Source organism: Callorhinchus milii, unplaced genomic scaffold (genome assembly GCF_018977255.1).
Source record: "Callorhinchus milii isolate IMCB2004 unplaced genomic scaffold, IMCB_Cmil_1.0 Scaffold8, whole genome shotgun sequence".
NCBI classification, from domain to species: domain Eukaryota; kingdom Metazoa; phylum Chordata; class Chondrichthyes; order Chimaeriformes; family Callorhinchidae; genus Callorhinchus; species Callorhinchus milii.
The window spans coordinates 24,056,948-24,076,520 of NW_024704749.1; the positions used below are offsets into that span (position 1 = coordinate 24,056,948).

General features: G+C 56.1%; 1 protein-coding gene across 1 annotated transcript in view; it reads right to left on the minus strand.

Annotated features, from left to right (window-relative positions):
* The window catches only part of LOC103173511 (serine/threonine-protein kinase Nek6-like), a 12,864-nt gene extending 1,970 nt beyond the window's left edge, over positions 1-10,894 (minus strand). Inside the window, exons 1-2 of the mRNA XM_042337447.1 lie at positions 10,847-10,894; positions 3,256-3,354 (exon numbers count right to left, since the gene is read on the minus strand). Coding sequence (XP_042193381.1) covers positions 3,256-3,348 — 93 coding nt within the window. The 5' untranslated portion in view covers positions 3,349-3,354; positions 10,847-10,894. The remainder of the gene's footprint in view (positions 1-3,255; positions 3,355-10,846) is intronic.
* Between the last annotated feature and the right edge of the window lie 8,679 nt (positions 10,895-19,573).

A 19,573-nucleotide genomic window follows, 5' to 3' on the forward strand; every position in this document is an offset into this window, starting at 1 on the left:
CGCTGCTCCCCAACACTGCGCTGCCCCCAACACTGCGCTGCTCCCCAACACTGCGCTGCCCCCCAACACTGCACTGCGCTGCTCCCCAACACTGCGCTGCGCTGCTCCCCAACACTGCACTGCTCCCCAACACTGCGCTGCTCCCCAACACTGCGCTGCCCCCCCACACTGCACTGCGCTGCTCCCCAACACTGCGCTGCGCTGCTCCCCAACACTGCGCTGCTCCCCAACACTGCACTGCGCTGCTCCCCAACACTGCGCTGCGCTGCCCCCCAACACTGCGCTGCGCTGCTCCCCAACACTGCGCTGCTCCCCAACACTGCACTGCGCTGCTCCCCAACACTGCGCTGCCCCCTAACATTGCGCTGCCCCCCAACACTGCGCTGCTCCCCAACACTGCGCTGCCCCCAACACTGCGCTGCTCCCAACACTGCGCTGCTCCCCAACACTGTGCTGCCCCCCAACACTGCGCTGCTCCCCAACACTGCGCTGCTCCCCAACACTGCACTGCGCTGCTCCCCAACACTGCACTGCGCTGCTCCCCAACACTGCGCTGCCCCCCAACACTGCGCTGCCCCCCAACACTGCGCTGCTCCCCAACACTGCGCTGCCCCCAACACTGCGCTGCCCCCCAACACTGCGCTGCTCCCCAACACTGCGCTGCCCCCAACACTGCGCTGCTCCCCAACACTGCGCTGCCCCCCCACACTGCACTGCGCTGCTCCCCAACACTGCGCTGCGCTGCTCCCCAACACTGCGCTGCGCTGCCCCCCAACACTGCGCTGCTCCCCAACACTGCACTGCGCTGCTCCCCAACACTGCGCTGCCCCTAACACTGCGCTGCCCCCAACACTGCGCTGCTCCCCAACACTGCGCTGCCCCCCAACACTGCGCTGCTCCCCAACACTGCGCTGCTCCCCAACACTGTGCTGCCCCCAACACTGCGCTGCTCCCCAACACTGCGCTGCTCCCCAACACTGCACTGCGCTGCTCCCAACACTGCACTGCGCTGCTCCCCAACACTGCGCTGCCCCCAACACTGCGCTGCCCCCCAACACTGCGCTGTCCCCAACACTGCGCTGCTCCCCAACACTGTGCTGCCCCCCAACACTGCGCTGCTCCCCAACACTGCGCTGCTCCCCAACACTGCACTGCGCTGCTCCCCAACACTGCACTGCGCTGCTCCCCAACACTGCGCTGCCCCCAACACTGCGCTGCCCCCCAACACTGCGCTGCTCCCCAACACTGCGCTGCCCCCCAACACTGCGCTGCCCCCCAACACTGCGCTGCTCCCCAACACTGCGCTGCCCCCCAACACTGCGCTGCTCCCCAACACTGCGCTGCCCCCCACACTGCACTGCGCTGCTCCCCAACACTGCGCTGCGCTGCTCCCAACACTGCGCTGCGCTGCCCCCAACACTGCGCTGCTCCCCAACACTGCACTGCGCTGCTCCCCAACACTGCGCTGCCCCCTAACACTGCGCTGCCCCCCAACACTGCGCTGCTCCCCAACACTGCGCTGCCCCCCAACACTGCGCTGCTCCCCAACACTGCGCTGCTCCCCAACACTGTGCTGCCCCCAACACTGCGCTGCTCCCCAACACTGCGCTGCTCCCCAACACTGCACTGCGCTGCTCCCCAACACTGCACTGCGCTGCTCCCCAACACTGCGCTGCCCCCCAACACTGCGCTGCCCCCCAACACTGCGCTGCTCCCCAACACTGCGCTGCCCCCCAACACTGCGCTGCTCCCCAACACTGCGCTGCCCCCCCACACTGCACTGCGCTGCTCCCCAACACTGCGCTGCACTGCTCCCCAACACTGCACTGCTCCCCAACACTGCACTGCGCTGCTCCCAACACTGCGCTGCGCTGCTCCCCAACACTGCACTGCTCCCCAACACTGCACTGCTCCCCAACACTGCACTGCGCTGCTCCCCAACTCTGCGCTGCTCCCCAACACTGCACTGCTCCCCCAACACTGCACTGCTCTCCCAACACTGCACTGCTCCCCCAACACTGCGCTGCTCCCCCAACACTGCACTGTGCTGCTCCCTCAACACTGCGCTGCTCCCCCAACACTGCGCTGCTCCCCATCACTGCACTGCGCTGCTCTCCCAACACTGCGCTGCTCCCCCAACACTGCGCTGCTCCCCCAACACTGCACTGCTCCCCAACACTGCACTGCGCTGCTCCCCAACACTGCACTGCTCCCCCAACACTGCGCTGCTCCCCAACACTGCGCTGCTCCCCCAACACTGCGCTGCTCCCCCAACACTGCGCTGCTGAGTTTGCCGTTGGCTGTGTCTGCTACGGGTGGTCAGTGGGGTCTGTGCGTCAGGCTCGGGCCAGGACGCTCCCCCGGTCCCGTTTGCCAGACACACACACCACACACACAGGGGCCATCGAGCCTCTCATACCCAGGAAATGACTCATTCAGGAAACCGTGTCTTTTGTAATCAGTGAATCAAAAGGAAACTCAGATTTCCTCAACACATATTACAGTAGAGCATCAGCCTGAGGCCGAGTGAGGAAGGAGTGGCAGCCTGAGGGCAGCGGGGAGTGCTCTGGCCTCCGCGGCAGAAAATTCATCCATCAGTCTCTCTGTCACACCCTCTGGAACTTCACCCCACAGTCCCTCTGCCTCGCCCCCTCCCTCGCCCCCTCCCTCGCCTCCTTCAAGACACGTCTCAAGACCCTCGTCTTCGACTGCGCCTTCGGCCACCCTCCTACCCCCACCCTCCCCACCCTCCCGATCCCAAACCCCAGCTCGGGTCCAAATCCCTCAATGTCTAGACCCTTGGGACAGCCTCCCGACGTGAAAGGCGCCGTGTAAATGTCATGTTGTTGTTGTTTTTGATGTTCATGGAGAAGCGCTGCATTATTGGAGACACTGTCCTTCAGATGAGACGTTAACCCTCACTCCCCGCCTGCCCCACGTTCAGGCGGACATTAAAGATCTCCCGCGGCGCTGCAGGGAAAAGAGAAGGAAGTTTCCCTCTCTCTCTCTCACTCTCTCTTGTCCGGGCTGACAATCCCCTGACAGGGACGTGGCTGTGTGTAAAACTGGCTGCTGCGTTTGCCTACAAACCACACAGTCACTACACTTTACAGTGAATGCTGTGGAAACGCTTTGGGACTACAACAACAACAACAAGGTGTGGACGGTGTACGCAGGCTGTGTTAGGTGTGAGGAGCGTTGGTTGGTTGGTTGGTTGGTTGGTTGACCCGCGGAGGCTGGTGATGGGGAGCTGACCTGGGGCTCGGGCTGGTCACCGGGAGCCGGGCGTCGGTACAGCAGCTTCTGATCCTCGAGAGGACGAGAGCGCCCGTTCCTCTGCTCCTCCATTGTCGCCTGTCACCAACAACAACAACAGCAACTTACACAGCGCCTCTCACACAGGGCAGCGCCCCACAGCACAAAGCTCAGCCGGGGGGGGGGGGAGGAGGAGGAGGCAGGAGCGAAGAGGAAGATCTTCGGGCACGATCTGCAAATGGGGAAGGAAGGGGTTTGCACAGGAATAGAGTCCGTGATCCAGAGCTTCAGGGCACAGTGACTGGTGGCACAGCACAGTCTGACTCACACACACACACACACACACACACACACTCCGCCTGACACACACACACACTCCGCCTGACACACACACACACTCAGCCTGATACACACACACACACACTCCGCCTGACACACACACACACTCCGCCTGACACACACACACACACTCCGCCTGACACACACGCACACACACACCACCTGACACACACACACACACTCCGCCTGACACACACGCACACACACTCCGCCTGACATACACGCACACACACACACACACACACAGCCTGACACACACACACACTCCGCCTGACACACACGCACACACACTCCGCCTGACATACACGCACACACACACACATACAGCCTGACACACACCGCCTGACGCACACACACACTCCACCTGACACACACACACACACACACACCGCCTGACGCACACACACACTCCGCCTGACACACACTCCGCCTGACACACACACACACTCCGCCTGACACACACACCGCCTGACGCACACACACACTCCGCCTGACACACACACCGCCTGACACACACACACTCCGCCTGACACACACACACACACACACACCGCCTGACGAACACACACATTCCGCCTGACACACACACACACTCCGCCTGACACACACACACTCCGCCTGACACACACACACACACACTCCGCCTGACACACACACACACACACCGCCTGACACACACACACACACACACACACACCGCCTGACACACACACACACACACACACCGCCTGACACACACCGCCTGACACACACAGCCTGACACACGCGCACAGCCTGACACACACACATCGCCTGACACACACACACACACACCGCCTGACACACACACACACCGCCTGACACCATCACCGACATCATCAACCTGTCCCTCTCCTCTGGCTCTGTCCCCATTCCCTTAAAAACTGCCATCATCACGCCCACCCTGAAAAAACCCTCCCTTGATGCGTCGCAGCTATCAAGCTACCGGCCCATCTCCAACCTCCCCTTTCTCTCCAAGGTCTTGGAAAGAGTTGTCGCCTCCCAACTGCGCTCTTTCCTCTCCACCCATTCTCTTTTCGAACCCCTTCAGTCAGGTTTCCGTGCTGCCCATAGCACAGAAACTGCCCTGGTCAAGGTCACCAATGATATCCTGACCATCTGTGACCAGGGCTCCCTCTGCTCCTCGTCCTCCTCGACCTATCGGCAGCATTCGATACGGTCGACCACGCTATCCTACTCCACCGCTTGTCCTCCCACCTCAACCTTCAAGGCACTGTCCTTGAATGGTTTAGGTCGTACCTTTCTCACCGTCTTCACTTTGTCTCGACGAATGGCTTCTCCTCCACCCCCGCACTGTCTCATGTGGTGTCCCTCAGGGCTCTGTCCTCGGTCCCCTCCTCTTCACCCTCTATATGCTCCCCCTTGGTGACATCATCCGCAGACATGGGTTAACTTCCACATGTATGCGGATGACACCCAACTCTACCTTTCCTCCTCTACTCTCAACTCCACGACCACCGATGTCCTGACAGCTGCCTGTCCGACATCGAGTCCTGGACGAGAGACAACTTTCTTCAGCTCAACGTGCGAAAAACCGAGGCCCTCCTGATTGGCTCACGTCAGCGCCTCCGCACCTCAGGCGCTGACACCATCAGCATCCAAGGCTGCACTCTCCACCTCTCAAAGCCATCAGGAACCTCGGGTTCTCGACCCTGAGCTGTCCTTTCTCCCTCACATCCGCACCACAACTGGCACCGCCTTCCATCACCTCCGGAACATCGCCAGACTACGGCATTACCTCACCCCTCACGCGCTGAAACCCTGGTTCACGCCTTTGTCACCTCAAGGCTGGACTATGGGAACTCTCTCCTCGCCGGCCTTCCCGCCACCTCCCTCCACAAGCTGCAGGTCATTCAGAACTCTGCAGCTCGTGTACTGTCCCACACCAGACACCGCGACCACATCACACCCACTCTCGCCCTCACCCTCGCCCTCACCCTCACCCTCACCCTCACCCTCGCTCGCCTCCACTGGCTCCCCATCCCCCAGAGGATTGATTTCAAGATCCTCATCCTCACCTACAAGGCCATTCACGGCCTCGCTCCCTCCTACCTCTCCAACCTACTATCCCCCTACCTACCTGCCCGTACCCTCCGTTCCTCTGGCTCCGGTCTGCTCCACGTCCCCCGCCCCAACCGCCCTACCATCGGTGGTCGGGCCTTCAGCCTCTCAGCCCCGAGGCTCTGGAACTCCATCCCCCAGTGCCTTCGCCGCTTCCTCCCTTTCCTCCTTCAAGGCCGGTCTCAAAACCTTTCTCTTTGACCGAGCCTTCAGCTCTCCTCTCGACTCTCTCCCCTCCTCCCCCCCTCCTTCCCTCCCCTCACCCTGACCATTTCCCCCCTCCTCGCTCCCTCCCTTCCCTCCCCTCACCCTGACCATTTCCCCCCTCCTCGCTCCCTCCCTTCCCTCCCCTCACCCTGACCATTTCCCCCTCCTCGCTCCCTCCCTTCCCTCCCCTCACCCTGACCATTTCCCCCCTCCTCGCCCCTCCCTTCCCTCCCCTCACCCTGACCATTTCCCCCCTCCTCGCTCCCTCCCTTCCCTCCCCTCACCCTGACCATTTCCCCCCTCCTCGCTCCCTCCCTTCCCTCCCCTCACCCTGACCATTTCCCCCTCCTCGCTCCTCCCTTCCCTCCCCTCACCCTGACCATTTCCCCCCTGCTCGGGTCATGACCCAACTGTGCAGCGCCTTGGGACGTCCTCTTGACGTGAAAGGCGCTTTATAAATGGAATCTTGTTGTTGTTGTTGTCGACACACATACACACCGCCTGACACACACCGCCTGACACACACCGCCTGACACGCACACACACCGCCTGACACTCACACACACCGCCTGACACTCACACACACCGCCTGACACTCACACACACCGCCTGACACACACACACACACCTGACACACACACCGCCTGACACCCACACACACACCGCCTGACACCCACACACGCACCGCCTGACACACATGCACCGCCTGACACACACACGCACAGCCTGACACACACACACCGCCTGACACACCACAGCAAAGACACAGTTAATCCTCCCCAACAACCAACTCCATCCAGGCACAGGGCACCAACCTGTTCTCTCTGTCTCTCTCTCTCTCTCTCTCTCTGTGTCTCTCTCTCTGTCTCTGTGTCTCTCTCTCTCTGTGTCTCTCTCTCCGTGTCTCTCTCTGTGTGTGTCTCTCTCTGTGTGTGTCTCTCTCTCTGCGGCTCTCTCTTTCTCTCTCTCTGTCTCTCTATGTTTCTCTCTCTTTCTCTCTGTATGTCTCTCTCTCTCTCTTTCTGTCTCTCTGTGTGTGTGTCTCTCTCTCTCTCTGTGTATCTCTCTCTCTCGCTCTGTGTCTCCCTCTGTCTCTCTCTCTCTCTCTCTGTCTCGTTCTGTCTCTCTCTCCCTCTGTGGGGAGTTATGTCCCAGTAAAACCAGTTGCTCCGCGTTACAGTGAGCTCAGCCCGGAGGGAGGCTCAGCCCGGAGGGAGGCTCAGCCCGGAGGGAGGCTCAGCCCGGAGGGAGGCTCAGCCCGGAGGGAGGCTCAGCCCGGAGGGAGGCTCAGCCTGGAGGCTCGGGCTGACAGGCTACACGATTCCACACAGCACAGCACTGAGCAGCGATGGAATGTGGGAATGTGGGGATGGTCAATTCTCACCCCCACCCGGCCTCACCCCCCAGCCTCTCACCCCCCACCCCCCCTTTAGAGAGCCTGTGAGAGCAGCGGGGCGGTGTGAGGAGCCTGAGGAGGACCAGGCTGTGTGGAACCCTCCCAGACGAGGCTAAATCACATTCGTGCCCGAGCCACAAACTCACTGATCTGCCGGTTCAGTGGCTGCCTCGCTGCCCAGCCAGCGCCTGCAGGGTTAACCCCAGCCTGCACTCACTGCGTGCAGTGTAGTGACTGTGTGACTGGGTGGCAGCCAATCTTCAACACGCGTGTGGCCCACGTGTGAAAAGCCTGATATAACCTCAGAGACCGGCTGAGGACCTGACGAGGCGCATTGCTCACTGAGGCTCGGGCTCGGGTCCCAGACAAACCGCTTAATCTTTTAACCCTGTGATGTTTGGAGCCTTTTTTAAATGTGTATAAAATGTACAGGTATAAAATAAACGCCCGTAACCCCCACCCCCAAACCCCTCACCCCAACCCCTCACCCCAAACCCTTGCTCTCAGCTATTGGTATCGTGACCCTATCACCCCCATCCTCGCCCAACTCCACCGGCTTCCCATCACACAGTGGATACAGTTCAAGATCCTGATCCTCACTTTCAAAGCCCTCCATGGCCTTGCTCCCCCCAACCTCTGTGACTCCGGGCTGCTTCACGTCCCCCACCTCGCCAAGCCCACCAGTGTTGGACAGGCCTTCAGCCTCTCTGTCCCCACCCTCTGGAACCAATCCACAGTCCCTCCGCATCACCCCCTCCCTTGCCTCCAAGACCTTGTGCTTCAGTCATGCCTTTGGTCACCCTCCTATCCCCACCCTCCGCCCCTCTTGATCCCAACCACCAGCTCGGGTGCGGATCTCTGGACTGTCCGGTACCTTGGGACGTCTTCCTGACGTGAAAGGCTCTGTGTAAATGTCATTCGTTGTTGTATCAATTTTGTGGAATTTGTTAACGGATTTCTTAATTAAGAAATGGGGATGGAGGAAGGTCACATCAGTCACTGGGGGGTCTCAGGTTTTCGTCACTCTGACTTGAAAGGATTCTCCCCCCATACACACTTCCCCCACACACACTCCCCCCACCCACACACTCCCCCCACCCACACACTCCCCCCACCCACACACTCCTCCCACCCACACACTCCCCCCACCCACACACTCCTTCCACCCACACACTCCCCCCACCCACACACTCCTCCCGCACACACACTCCTCCCACACACACAATTGCCTCCCCACACACACACAATTTCCCCCCCACACACCCCCACACACACCCCCCACACACACAATTACCCCCACATACACACACACTCACTCCCTCCCTCTCCACACACACACACGCACAATCCCCCCCACACACACAGTCCTCCTCAACCGCACTCCTCCCCCACCCCAGCCTGTACCCCCCAGACCCACTGTGTGAGCAGTGGGTGCCCTGTCACTGAGGAAGGAAACAGCTTCTTTCTCATTGAGGAAGGAAGGAAGGAGACCATGTGACCTACATAACGCTTAAAATAAAATGCTGTAAATGGCTGGTCTGAGGGGTATGGCCTCCCATCACTGCACAAAACCCTCCCCACATTCCACACGGCACCTCTCACCCACCCCGCTATACCCTGTGCAGTGTAGTGACTGTGTGCATTGTAGACAAATGCGGAGCCAATCAGCGCACAGCGACGTCTCTGACGGGCAGATCGTTAACGTCCGCCGTGAACAGGGCACAGGCGGGGAGTGAGGTTTAATGTCTCATCTGAAGGACGGCGTCTCCGATAATGTCCCACTCTCTACCTGCCCCCAGCGCTGGGCGGGAGCGTCAGCCTCGACTGTGAGCTCCAAGTCCCTAACCTGTGGGGGGCTCGAACCCACAATCTCCTGCCTTGGTGAGAGTGTGGCACCCCCAAGCCACTGACACCCTGAGGTTAATCCCCGATGATCACTAGCCTCACATAAAACCCCCCTCACACTGCCCCCCCGTCCCTGCTGCCCTCCCTCACTGCTCCCTTCTCACTGCCCAGCCCTCGCAGCCCCCACCTCGCTGCCCCCTCACCGTCCTGCCCTCGCAGCCCCCACCTCGCTGCCCCCTCACCGTCCTGCCCTCACTGCCCCCCATCACTGCCCCCTCACCGTCCTGCCCTCACTGCCCCCCCATCACTGCCCCCTCACCGTCCTGCCCTCACTGCCCCCCCATCACTGCCCCCTCACCGTCCTGCCCTCACTGCCCCCCATTACTGCCCTCACTGCCCCCTCACCGTCCTGCCCTCACTGCCCCACCCATCACTGCCCCCTCACCGTCCTGCCCTCACTGCCCCCCCCCATCACTGCCCCCTCACTGTCCTGCCCTCACTGCCCCCCCATCACTGCCCTCACTGCCCCCCCATCACTGCCCCCTCACTGTCCTGCCCTCACTGCACCCCCATCACTGCCCCCTTACCGTCCTGCCCTCACTGCACCCCCATCACTGCCCCTCACCGTCCTGCCCTCACTGCACCCCCATCACTGCCCCTTACCGTCCTGCCCTCACTGCCCCCCCATCACTGCCCCCTCACTGTCCTGCCCTCACTGCCCCCCATCACTGCCCCTCACCGTCCTGCCCTCACTGCCCCCCATCACTGCCCTCATTGCCCCCCATCACTGCCCCCTCACCGTCCTGCCCTCACTGCCCCCCATCACTGCCCCCTCACCGTCCTGCCCTCACTGCCCCCCATCACTGCCCCCTCACTGTCCTGCCCTCACTGCACCCCCATCACTGCCCCCTTACCGTCCTGCCCTCACTGCCCCCCCATCACTGCCCCCTCACTGTCCTGCCCTCACTGCCCCCCATCACTGCCCCTCACCGTCCTGCCCTCACTGCCCCCCCATCACTGCCCTCACTGCCCCCTATCACTGCCCCATACAGAGCCGAGGCCACAGCTCAGTGCTGAGGGACAGTGAGCCCTGTGGTGGGGAGGAATGGGTCGCACTTTGTGATTAATTTATTTTCTGGTTTATTCAGAAGTTAAAGAAGAATTAATTATTGTTTGATTAATGAGTTGGGGCTCTGATTGTATTGTGACTTATGGTGGGCTCAGCAACTGTGGTCACAGCCGCAAGCCATCACAGGAGGATTACACCCCACCCTCCATGCACACACACATGCACACACACACATGTACACACTCACATGCACACACACACATGTACACACTCACACACAAGTACACACACACATACACATGTACACACTCACACACACACACATGCACACACACATATGTACACACTCACACACAAGTACACACACACATGCACAGACACACATGTACACACTCACACACAAGTACACACACACATGCACAGACACACATGCACACACACACATGTACACACTCACACACGTACACACACATATACACACACAGACATGTACACACACATCATGTACACACAGACAAACATCATGTACACACACACACAGGAACACACAGTGTACACACAAATACTTGAGAGACAGAGAGGGGGCGAAAGGGAGAGAAAAAGGCAAAAAGAAAAAAAAGAACGGGAACACCTACCGGGACCCTGGAGTCAGCCCTCACTGTGGGGCTGTGGGGCTCAGGCAGTCAGTCACTGGGCAGTGCCGTGTCGGGGCTGTGCCGTGTCGGGCAGTGCTGTGTCGGGCTGTGCCGTGTCGGGGCTGTGCCGTGTCGGGGCTGTGCCGTGTCGGGCTGTGCCGTGTCGGGCTGTGCCGTGTCGGGCAGTGCCGTGTCGGGCTGTGCCGTGTCGGGCAGTGCCGTGTCGGGGCTGTGCCGTGTCGGGCAGTGCCGTGTCGGGCTGTGCCGTGTCGGGCTGTGCTGTGCCGTGTCGGGCTGTGCTGTGCCGTGTCGGGCAGTGCAGTGCTGTGCTGTGCCGTGTCGGGGCTGTGCCGTGTCGGGCTGTGCCGTGTCGGGCTGTGCCGTGTCGGGCAGTGCTGTGTCGGGCTGTGCTGTGCCGTGTCGGGCTGTGCCGTGTCGGGCTGTGCCGTGTCGGGCAGTGCAGTGCTGTGCTGTGCCGGGAGCCGCTCTCACTGTGTGTGTCTCTGGCTGCCACGCAAGCCTCCGGGGGGGGGAGTGAGGAATGGGAGTGAGTTCCCTTTCCCCGAGTGACAGCGCAGCCTGAGGGGGGGGGGGGGGAGGGGGGGGGGAGAGGGGGGGGGGGAGAGGGGGGGGAGAGAGGGGGGGGGAGAGAGGGGGGGGGAGAGGGGGGGGGAGAGGGGGGGGAGAGAGGGGGGGGGAGAGGGGGGGGAGAGAGGGGGGGCGGGGGGAGGGGGGGGGGGGGAGAGGGGGGGGGAGGGGGGGGAGAGAGGGGGGAGAGGGGGGGGGAGAGGGGGAGAGAGGAGGGGGAGAAAGAGAGGGGGGGGGCGGAGGGGAGAGAGGGGGGGGCGGGGGGGAGAGGGGGGGCGGGGGAGAGAGGGGGAGGAGAGAGGGGGGCGGGGGGGAGAGGGGGGGGAGAGAGGGGGGCGGGGGGGGAGAGGGGGCGGCGTGGGGGGAGAGAGGGGGCGGGGGGGGAGAGAGGGGGCCGGGGGGGGAGAGGGGGGCGGGGGGGGGGGGGGAGAGAGACCTTCTCTTACTGTCTCTGACAAATGTGTGCCACACTGGGGGGGCCCTCACACACACAGTCTCTCACACACACACACAGTCTCTCTCACACACACACACACAGTCTCTCTCACACACACACACACAGTCTCTCACACACACACACACAGTCTCTCACACACACAGTCTCTCTCTCTCACACACAGTCTCTCACACACAGTCTCTCTCACACACACACAGTCTCTCACACACACAGTCTCTCACACACACACAGTCTCTCACACACACACAGTCTCTCTCACACACACACACAGTCTCTCACACACACACAGTCTCACACACACACACACACAGTCTCTCTCACACACACACACAGTCTCTCTCTCTCACACACACAGTCTCTCTCTCACACACACAGTCTCTCTCACACACACACACACACAGTCTCTCACACACACACAGTCTCTCTCACACACACACACAGTCTCTCTCACACACACACACAGTCTCACACACACACAGTCTCTCACACACACACACACAGTCTCTCTCACACACACAGTCTCTCACACACACACAGTCTCTCTCACACACACAGTCTCACACACACACACAGTCTCACACACACACACAGTCTCTCACACACAGTCTCTCTCTCACACACACAGTCTCTCTCTCTCTCACACACACACACAGTCTCTCACACACACAGTGTCTCTCACACACACACAGTCTCACACACACACACAGTCTCTCACACACAGTCTCTCTCTCACACACACAGTCTCTCTCTCTCACACACACACACACAGTCTCTCACACACACAGTGTCTCTCACACACACACAGTCTCTCACACACACACAGTCTCACACACACACACACACACACAGTCTCTCACACACACAGTCTCTCACACACACAGTGTCTCTCACACACACACAGTCTCTCTCACACACAGTCTCTCTCTCTCTCACACACACACAGTCTCACACACACACACACACACAGTCTCTCACACACACAGTCTCTCTCACACACACAGTCTCACATACACTCAGACAGAGCTGATAAATGAAACCTTGTGATGCAAAAGAATGTTGAAACTTTTCATTTTTTTCTGTTTTACTCTGAGTCACAGCCTCGTGAGGCTCTCAATCCCTCTCTCTGTCTCTCTCAATACCCCTCTGTCTCTCTCTCTGGCTTCCTCTCCCTCCCTCCTCCCTCCTCCCTCCGACTCCCAGACACTACCCAGTGTGAAAGGCTATTATTGTTGTATCTCTCTCTCCGGCTGATGTTTTGCCTTTAATTGAATCCAGATGAATCATTTCTGTGACGTTGATAATCCCCTCTCCTTCCTTCCCTTCTTTCTCTCCCTCCTCCCTCCCTCCCTCCCTCCCTCCTCAGTCCCTCTCTTCCTCCTAACTCCATCCCTCCTCACTTCGCCCCTCTCTCTCCCTCCTCATTCCCTTCGCCCTCCCTCCTCACTCCCTTTCCCTCCACCCTCCCGCCTCACTATCTCTCTCCTCCCTCCCTCCCTCCCTCCTCACTATCACTCTCCTCACATCCCTCCCTCCTCACTCCCTCTCCTCACATCCCTCCTCACTCCCTCTCTCCTCCCTCCTCCGTCACTCCCTCTCTCCCTCCCTCCTCATCCATCTCTCCTCACTCCCTCCTCTATCTTCTCTTCTCCAGTGTGAACATGCCCAATTTACTTAGTTGCTCCTCATAGTCCAGTTCCTCCATTCCCCCAATCATTTTGGTTGCCCTCCTCTGTATCTTCTTGATTTCTCTAACATCCTTTTTGTACTGATGCGACCAGAACTGTACACAGTACTATACGTATGGTCTCACCAATGATTTATACAGTGCAGGATTACCCACTATTTCGGCTGTGCTATTGACCTTTTGATACATCTCAACATCTGGTTTGCTTTACTCACTGAACAGAGCATTGTTGTGAGAGCTTCAATTTATTGTCAATCAGGAACCCCAGGTCCTTTTCATTTTCCGTACATATTTTCCTTCTGTTCAAACAGTAGTCCCTTACAGGGTGTTTTGTCCCCACATGAAGTACTTTACATTTCTCCACATTGAATTTCATCTGCCACCGATCTGCCCAATTCCCAAGAATGTTCAAATCCTCCTGTAACCTCTCTTGATCAGCTTCGCAATTGACCACCTTCATTAGCTTTGTGTCATCTGCAAACTTAGCCACTGTGCTTGTGACTTCTAGTTCCAGATCATTTATAAAACATATTAAACAAAAGAGGTCCCGAAACAGACCCTTGTGGAACTCCAACTTGTAACATTTTCCCAGTCTGATGATATTCCCTGAACCAACCCCTCTGGGTTCTTCCGGTCAACCCATGTGTATCCATTGTAACATACCTCCACTGATTCACGCTTTCTTTACCGCCTCTCAAACGAAAGACCTGGGTTCAATTCCCTGCAGGGTGAAACGTTGGGCAAGTTTCCTTACATTGTAACATCGCCCGACTCCACCACTACCTCAGGCGCTGAAACTCTTGTTCATGCCTTCATCACCTCCAGGCTCGACTATGCAAACGCCCTGTTTGTCGGCCTTCCCAACTCCTCCCTCCACAGCTGCAGATAATCCAGAACTCTGCAGCTCGTGTCCTCTCCCGCACCAAACTCCGTGACCCCACCTCCCCCACTCTCGCCCGACTCCACTGGCTCCCTATCCTTCAGATCCAGTTCAAGATCCTGGTTCTCACCTATAAAGCCCTCCATGGCCTCGCCCCACCCTACCTCTGCCACCTCCTGACCCCCTACCAACTCGCCCGTTCCCTCCGCTCAGCCGCTTTGACCTGCTCCACGTCCCCCGACCCACCCGCCCCACCATTGGCGGAGAGCCTTCAGCCACTCTGCCCCCAACCTCTGGAATTCCATCCCCCAATCACTCCGCCTCACCCCCTCCTTAGCCTCCTTCAAGCCCCCCTCAAGACCCTCCTCTTCGACCATTCCATCGGTCCCCCCCCCCCCCTTCCCCTCCCCTCCCTTCTCCCCCCCCTGATCCCAGCTCGGGTCTAAAATGCTGTCACTGTCCAGCGCCTTGGGACATCCTCCTGACATGAAAGGCGCAATGCACATGTAATCTTGTTGTTGTTGTTACTACACACGCCTCTGTTTATGTAGCAATAAGTAGGAACCCGGTTGTTAATCAATTGGAGTATTGCTTTTCCGGGAATAATAATTCCTTCAAAAAAAATAATAATAATTAATTGGTCAGTTCAATCCACAACTGTTTGTGGGACACTGCTGTGTGCAATTGGCTGCCGCGTTTTGCCCACAAAATATATACAGTCAATTCACTTTACAATATATTCTGTGAAGCGCTTTGAGACGTCTCGAAGACATGATAAGACACTATATCAATTGCAAGGATTTTTCTCATAGGATTATTAGTACTTTCAGTACCAACCTCCTAAGAAGAACTGTATCAAAGGCCTTACTGAAAATCAGATAAAGAACATCCACAGCCTTACCTTTATCAAGCTGCCTTGTCACACTATTATAGTAAATTAGATTGGCAAATCTTGAGGACATGATAAGGCAAAATCAAATGCAAGAATTATTATTATTTATGATTTTATTTCTGTCCAGATGCTCCATGATTTTCTCCTTAATAAGAGTCTCCATGATTTTACCCACAATGGATGTCAAACTTACTGGTCTGTAGTTTCCTGGGTCACATTTGTCACCTTAAAAATAGGAGTAACATCTACTTTTCTCCAGCCCCCCAGATTGGAGAAAAGTAGATGTTGCTCCTATTTTTAAGGTGATTTCTGAAAAATTTGTGCCAGCGTTTCTGCGACTTCCTTCCTCAGATACAATTTATCCGGACCCTGAGATTTATTTACCTTAAGTTTACACAGTTATTTGGCAACCATGCTGGTCGTGATATGAATAGGGTCATAAGTTTTTTTCTGCGACATCCTTGAGTTCTCTTTCCAGATCAGATAGGTTACCCATCTTCTCCTTGGTAAAGACTGATGCAAAAAACTTACTTAGCACTGTTGCAGCCTGTGCAGCATTATTTCTCATGTTGTCTCCTGAACCCACCTTCAGTGGCCCTATTTCATTGTTTGTTTTTCTTCTGCTCTTAATGTAACTGAAAAACTTTTTGTTATTATCCTTCACATCTCTTGCCATGTTCAATTCAAAGTTTTTCTTTGTCATTCTGATACCCTTTTTTTATAGTCCTGGCACTCCTTCTGGTATTGAATCCGACTTAATTCTGTGCATGTGGAGGTTTACTCCATGACTGAGGATGACATCGCCAAGAGGGAGTATATAGATGAGGAAGAGGAGGAGGCCAAGGATGGAACCCTGATGTACACCACAGGTGACCACGTGGGGGAAGGAGGAGGAACTATTTGAGGAGATAAAGTGAAGGCGGTTTGTTAAGTAGGACTTGAACCAGACTAGGTGCGATCCAATTGACATGGATGAGGGAGGAGAGCAGTGGAGGAGGATGGCGTGGTCAACTGTGTTGAACGCAGGAGGTCCAGGAGGATGAGGAGGCAGAGGGAGCCCTAGTCACGGGGAGAGAGGATGTCGTTTGTGACCTTGACAGGCACCGTCTCTGTGGTACGGGCAAGGGCGGAAATCAGACTGGAGGGGCTCAAGAAGGGAGTGGAGGGAGAGGTGAGAGCAAAGCTGGTTGGCGACAACGCGCTCCAGAGCTTTGGCAAGGAAGGGCAGGTTGGAAATGGGTCAGTAATTTGTGAAGTTGGAGGGGTTAAGGTTGTTTTTTTTGAAGAGGGGGTGATGACAGCGATTTTAAGGGGAGAGGAACAGAACCTGAGGGAGCGACTGGTTGACTGTGTCGGCCAGCAGCGGGGAGAGGAGGGGGAGTTGCGCGACCAGCATCTGGGTGGGGAGGGAGTCGAGGCAGCAGGTGGTGGACTTCATCTGGGAGATGGTAGTTGAGAGGGAGGGGGTGTACATAAGAACATAAGAATTAGGAGCAGGAGTAGGCCATTTGGCCCCTCGAGCCTGCCCCGCCATTCAATAAGATCATGGCTGATCTAACCCACCTACCAGCCTTATCCCCATATCCCTTAATCCCTTTATTTACAAGAAATCTATCAATCTCAGTCTTGAATATGTTCAAGGACTGAGCATCTACAGCCCTTTGGGGTAGAGAATTCCATAAACTCACTATCCTCTGAGTGAAGAAGTTTTTCCTCAACTCAGTGCGAAAGGGCTTACCCCTAATTTTAAGACTGTGACCCCTGGTTATAAACCAGGGGAAAAAGTCTCCCACTATTTATTCTGTCATGCCCCTTAATAATCTGATAGGTTTCTATAAGATCACCTCTCATTCTTCTATATTCTAGAGATTATAGGCCTAAATTGCTCAACCTATCCTCATAATTTGGAGTCCTGTAGCTCAGTGGTTAGAGCACTCGCTTTGCAAGTCAGAGACCTGAGTTCAATTCCAGGCAGAGGGCGAAACCTTGGGCAAGTTTCCTTACTCCACACAGAGCCTAATAATAATCCCTCCAAAAACCAAAAACAATAATAAATTGGTCATTTTCAATCTACGACTGTTTGTGGGACATTGCTGTGCGCAATTGGCTGCCGCGTTCGCCCACAAATATGCAGTCAATTGCAGTGTGTTCTGTGAAGCGCTTTGGGACGTCCTCCCGACGTGAAAAGCGCTATATCAAATGCAAGGATTATTATTATTATTATTATTATTATAACTCTTCCCCCTCATCCCTGATACCATCCTAGTGAATCTATGTTGTACCCCCTCCAAGGTGAGTACATCCTTTCTTAAATAAGGAGACCAAAACTGCACACAATACTCTTGGTGTGGTCTCACCAGGGCCCCATACAGTTGCAACAAGACTTCCCTACTCTTATATTCTAACCCTTTTGTAACAAATGCCAATATACCGTTAGCCTTCCTAATTGCTGCTGTATCTGCAAACTAAGTTTTTGTGACTGGTGTACAAGGACACCCAAGTGCCTCTGAACGCTAACACTATCTAGTCTCTCCCATTCTAAAAAATAATCTACTCTATTTTTACCACCAAAGTGGATGACCTCACACTTCCCTACATTATACTTCATCTGCCACCTATTTGCCCACTCACCTGCCTATCTATATCTCGTTGCATTTTTTGAATGTCATCCACAGTGTCTACTCTCCCTCCTAGTTTAGTGTCATCCGCGAATTTGGATATATTAAGTTCGATGTCCTCATCTTGATCGTTGATGTAGATTGTAAATAGTTGAGGCCCTGATCCTTGTGGCACTCCACTAGTCACATCCCGCCAATCTGAGAAGGACCCGTTTATCCCTAATCTTTGTTTTCTTCCCGTTAGCCATTCATCAATCCATGCTAATATATTCCCCTTAATTCCATGGGCCCTAATCTTGTGAATCAACCTTTTATGCGGCACCTTATCGGAAAATCTAAATACACTACATCCACTGATTCCCCCCTATCTGATCTACTTGATATGTCCTCAAAAAAATCTAAAAGATTTGTTAAACATGACTTCCCTTTTGTAAAGCCATGTTGACTCTGTCTAATCATATTGGTTGTCTAATCATAATCGGGGCAACGGAATATGAGGGGTGGGGAGTGGTAGGGCCGTGGCGAAGGGGTGGGTGTGAAAGGGGACATAGGGAAGGGGGTTTCAGCCAAGCGGATATTTTCAATCTTTGACTCAAAGAAGTCTAGGACCTCTTCGCACTTGGCGTTTGAGGTGAGGATGGAGGCAGCTTGGGGGGATGCATGGAGGAGGTGACGGATGGTGAAGAACACTTTCACACTCACACATACACAGCCTCACATACACACCCTCACACACACTCTCACACACACCCACACATACACCCTCACCCTCACATACACACCCTCACATACACCCTCACCCATATACACCCTCACACACATCCTCACACACACAACCCACACACACACCCTTACACACCCTCACACACACCCACATCCTCACCCAAACCCACACACTCTCTCACACACAACCTCACACACACCCATATCCTCACGCACACCCACACACTCCCTCACACACACACCTCTGTTTGCCCAGTACGTAGTAACCTGGTTCTTAGTCATTTGGTGGATCGCTTTCCGGGGGTAATAATCCCTTCAAACATAAATCGTAAAAATTTGATTATTGCTCATTCCACACCTGTGTGTGGGACATTGCTGTGCGCAATTGGCTGCCGTGTTTCGCCCACAAATATACGGTCAATTCACTTTACAGTGTATCCTGTGAAGCGCTTTGAGACGTCCCGAGGATGTGATCAGGCGCTGCATCAAATGCAGTGATTATTGTTATTATTATTATTATTATTAACAACAAGAGCCGGACATTTGCTGAGCTGCAACGTGTCCCCACGAGGTCCTGACGGTGAGTAAATGAACGAACGAATGAAACGGTGAGAACCAATGTTCAGGTCGGAAGGTGATTGCTGTTTTGGCCCTGAACAGCGCCGCCTGGTGTAGAGGCCGAGTAGTGCAGGTGCCTCAAACCCGTCAACAGCCATCTCCCACAGCCCCCCACCCCCCGCCCCGCCCCGCAACCCCTCCCACTGCGCCCAGTGTAGTGACTGTCTGCCCGGCAGCAAAGTGCCATCAAGTAACCGGCTGCTTCCCCGGTTTGGTCTGGGTTAAGCGCTCTGAGAAGCTGCCCTGTGTGAAGCACACAACATAACT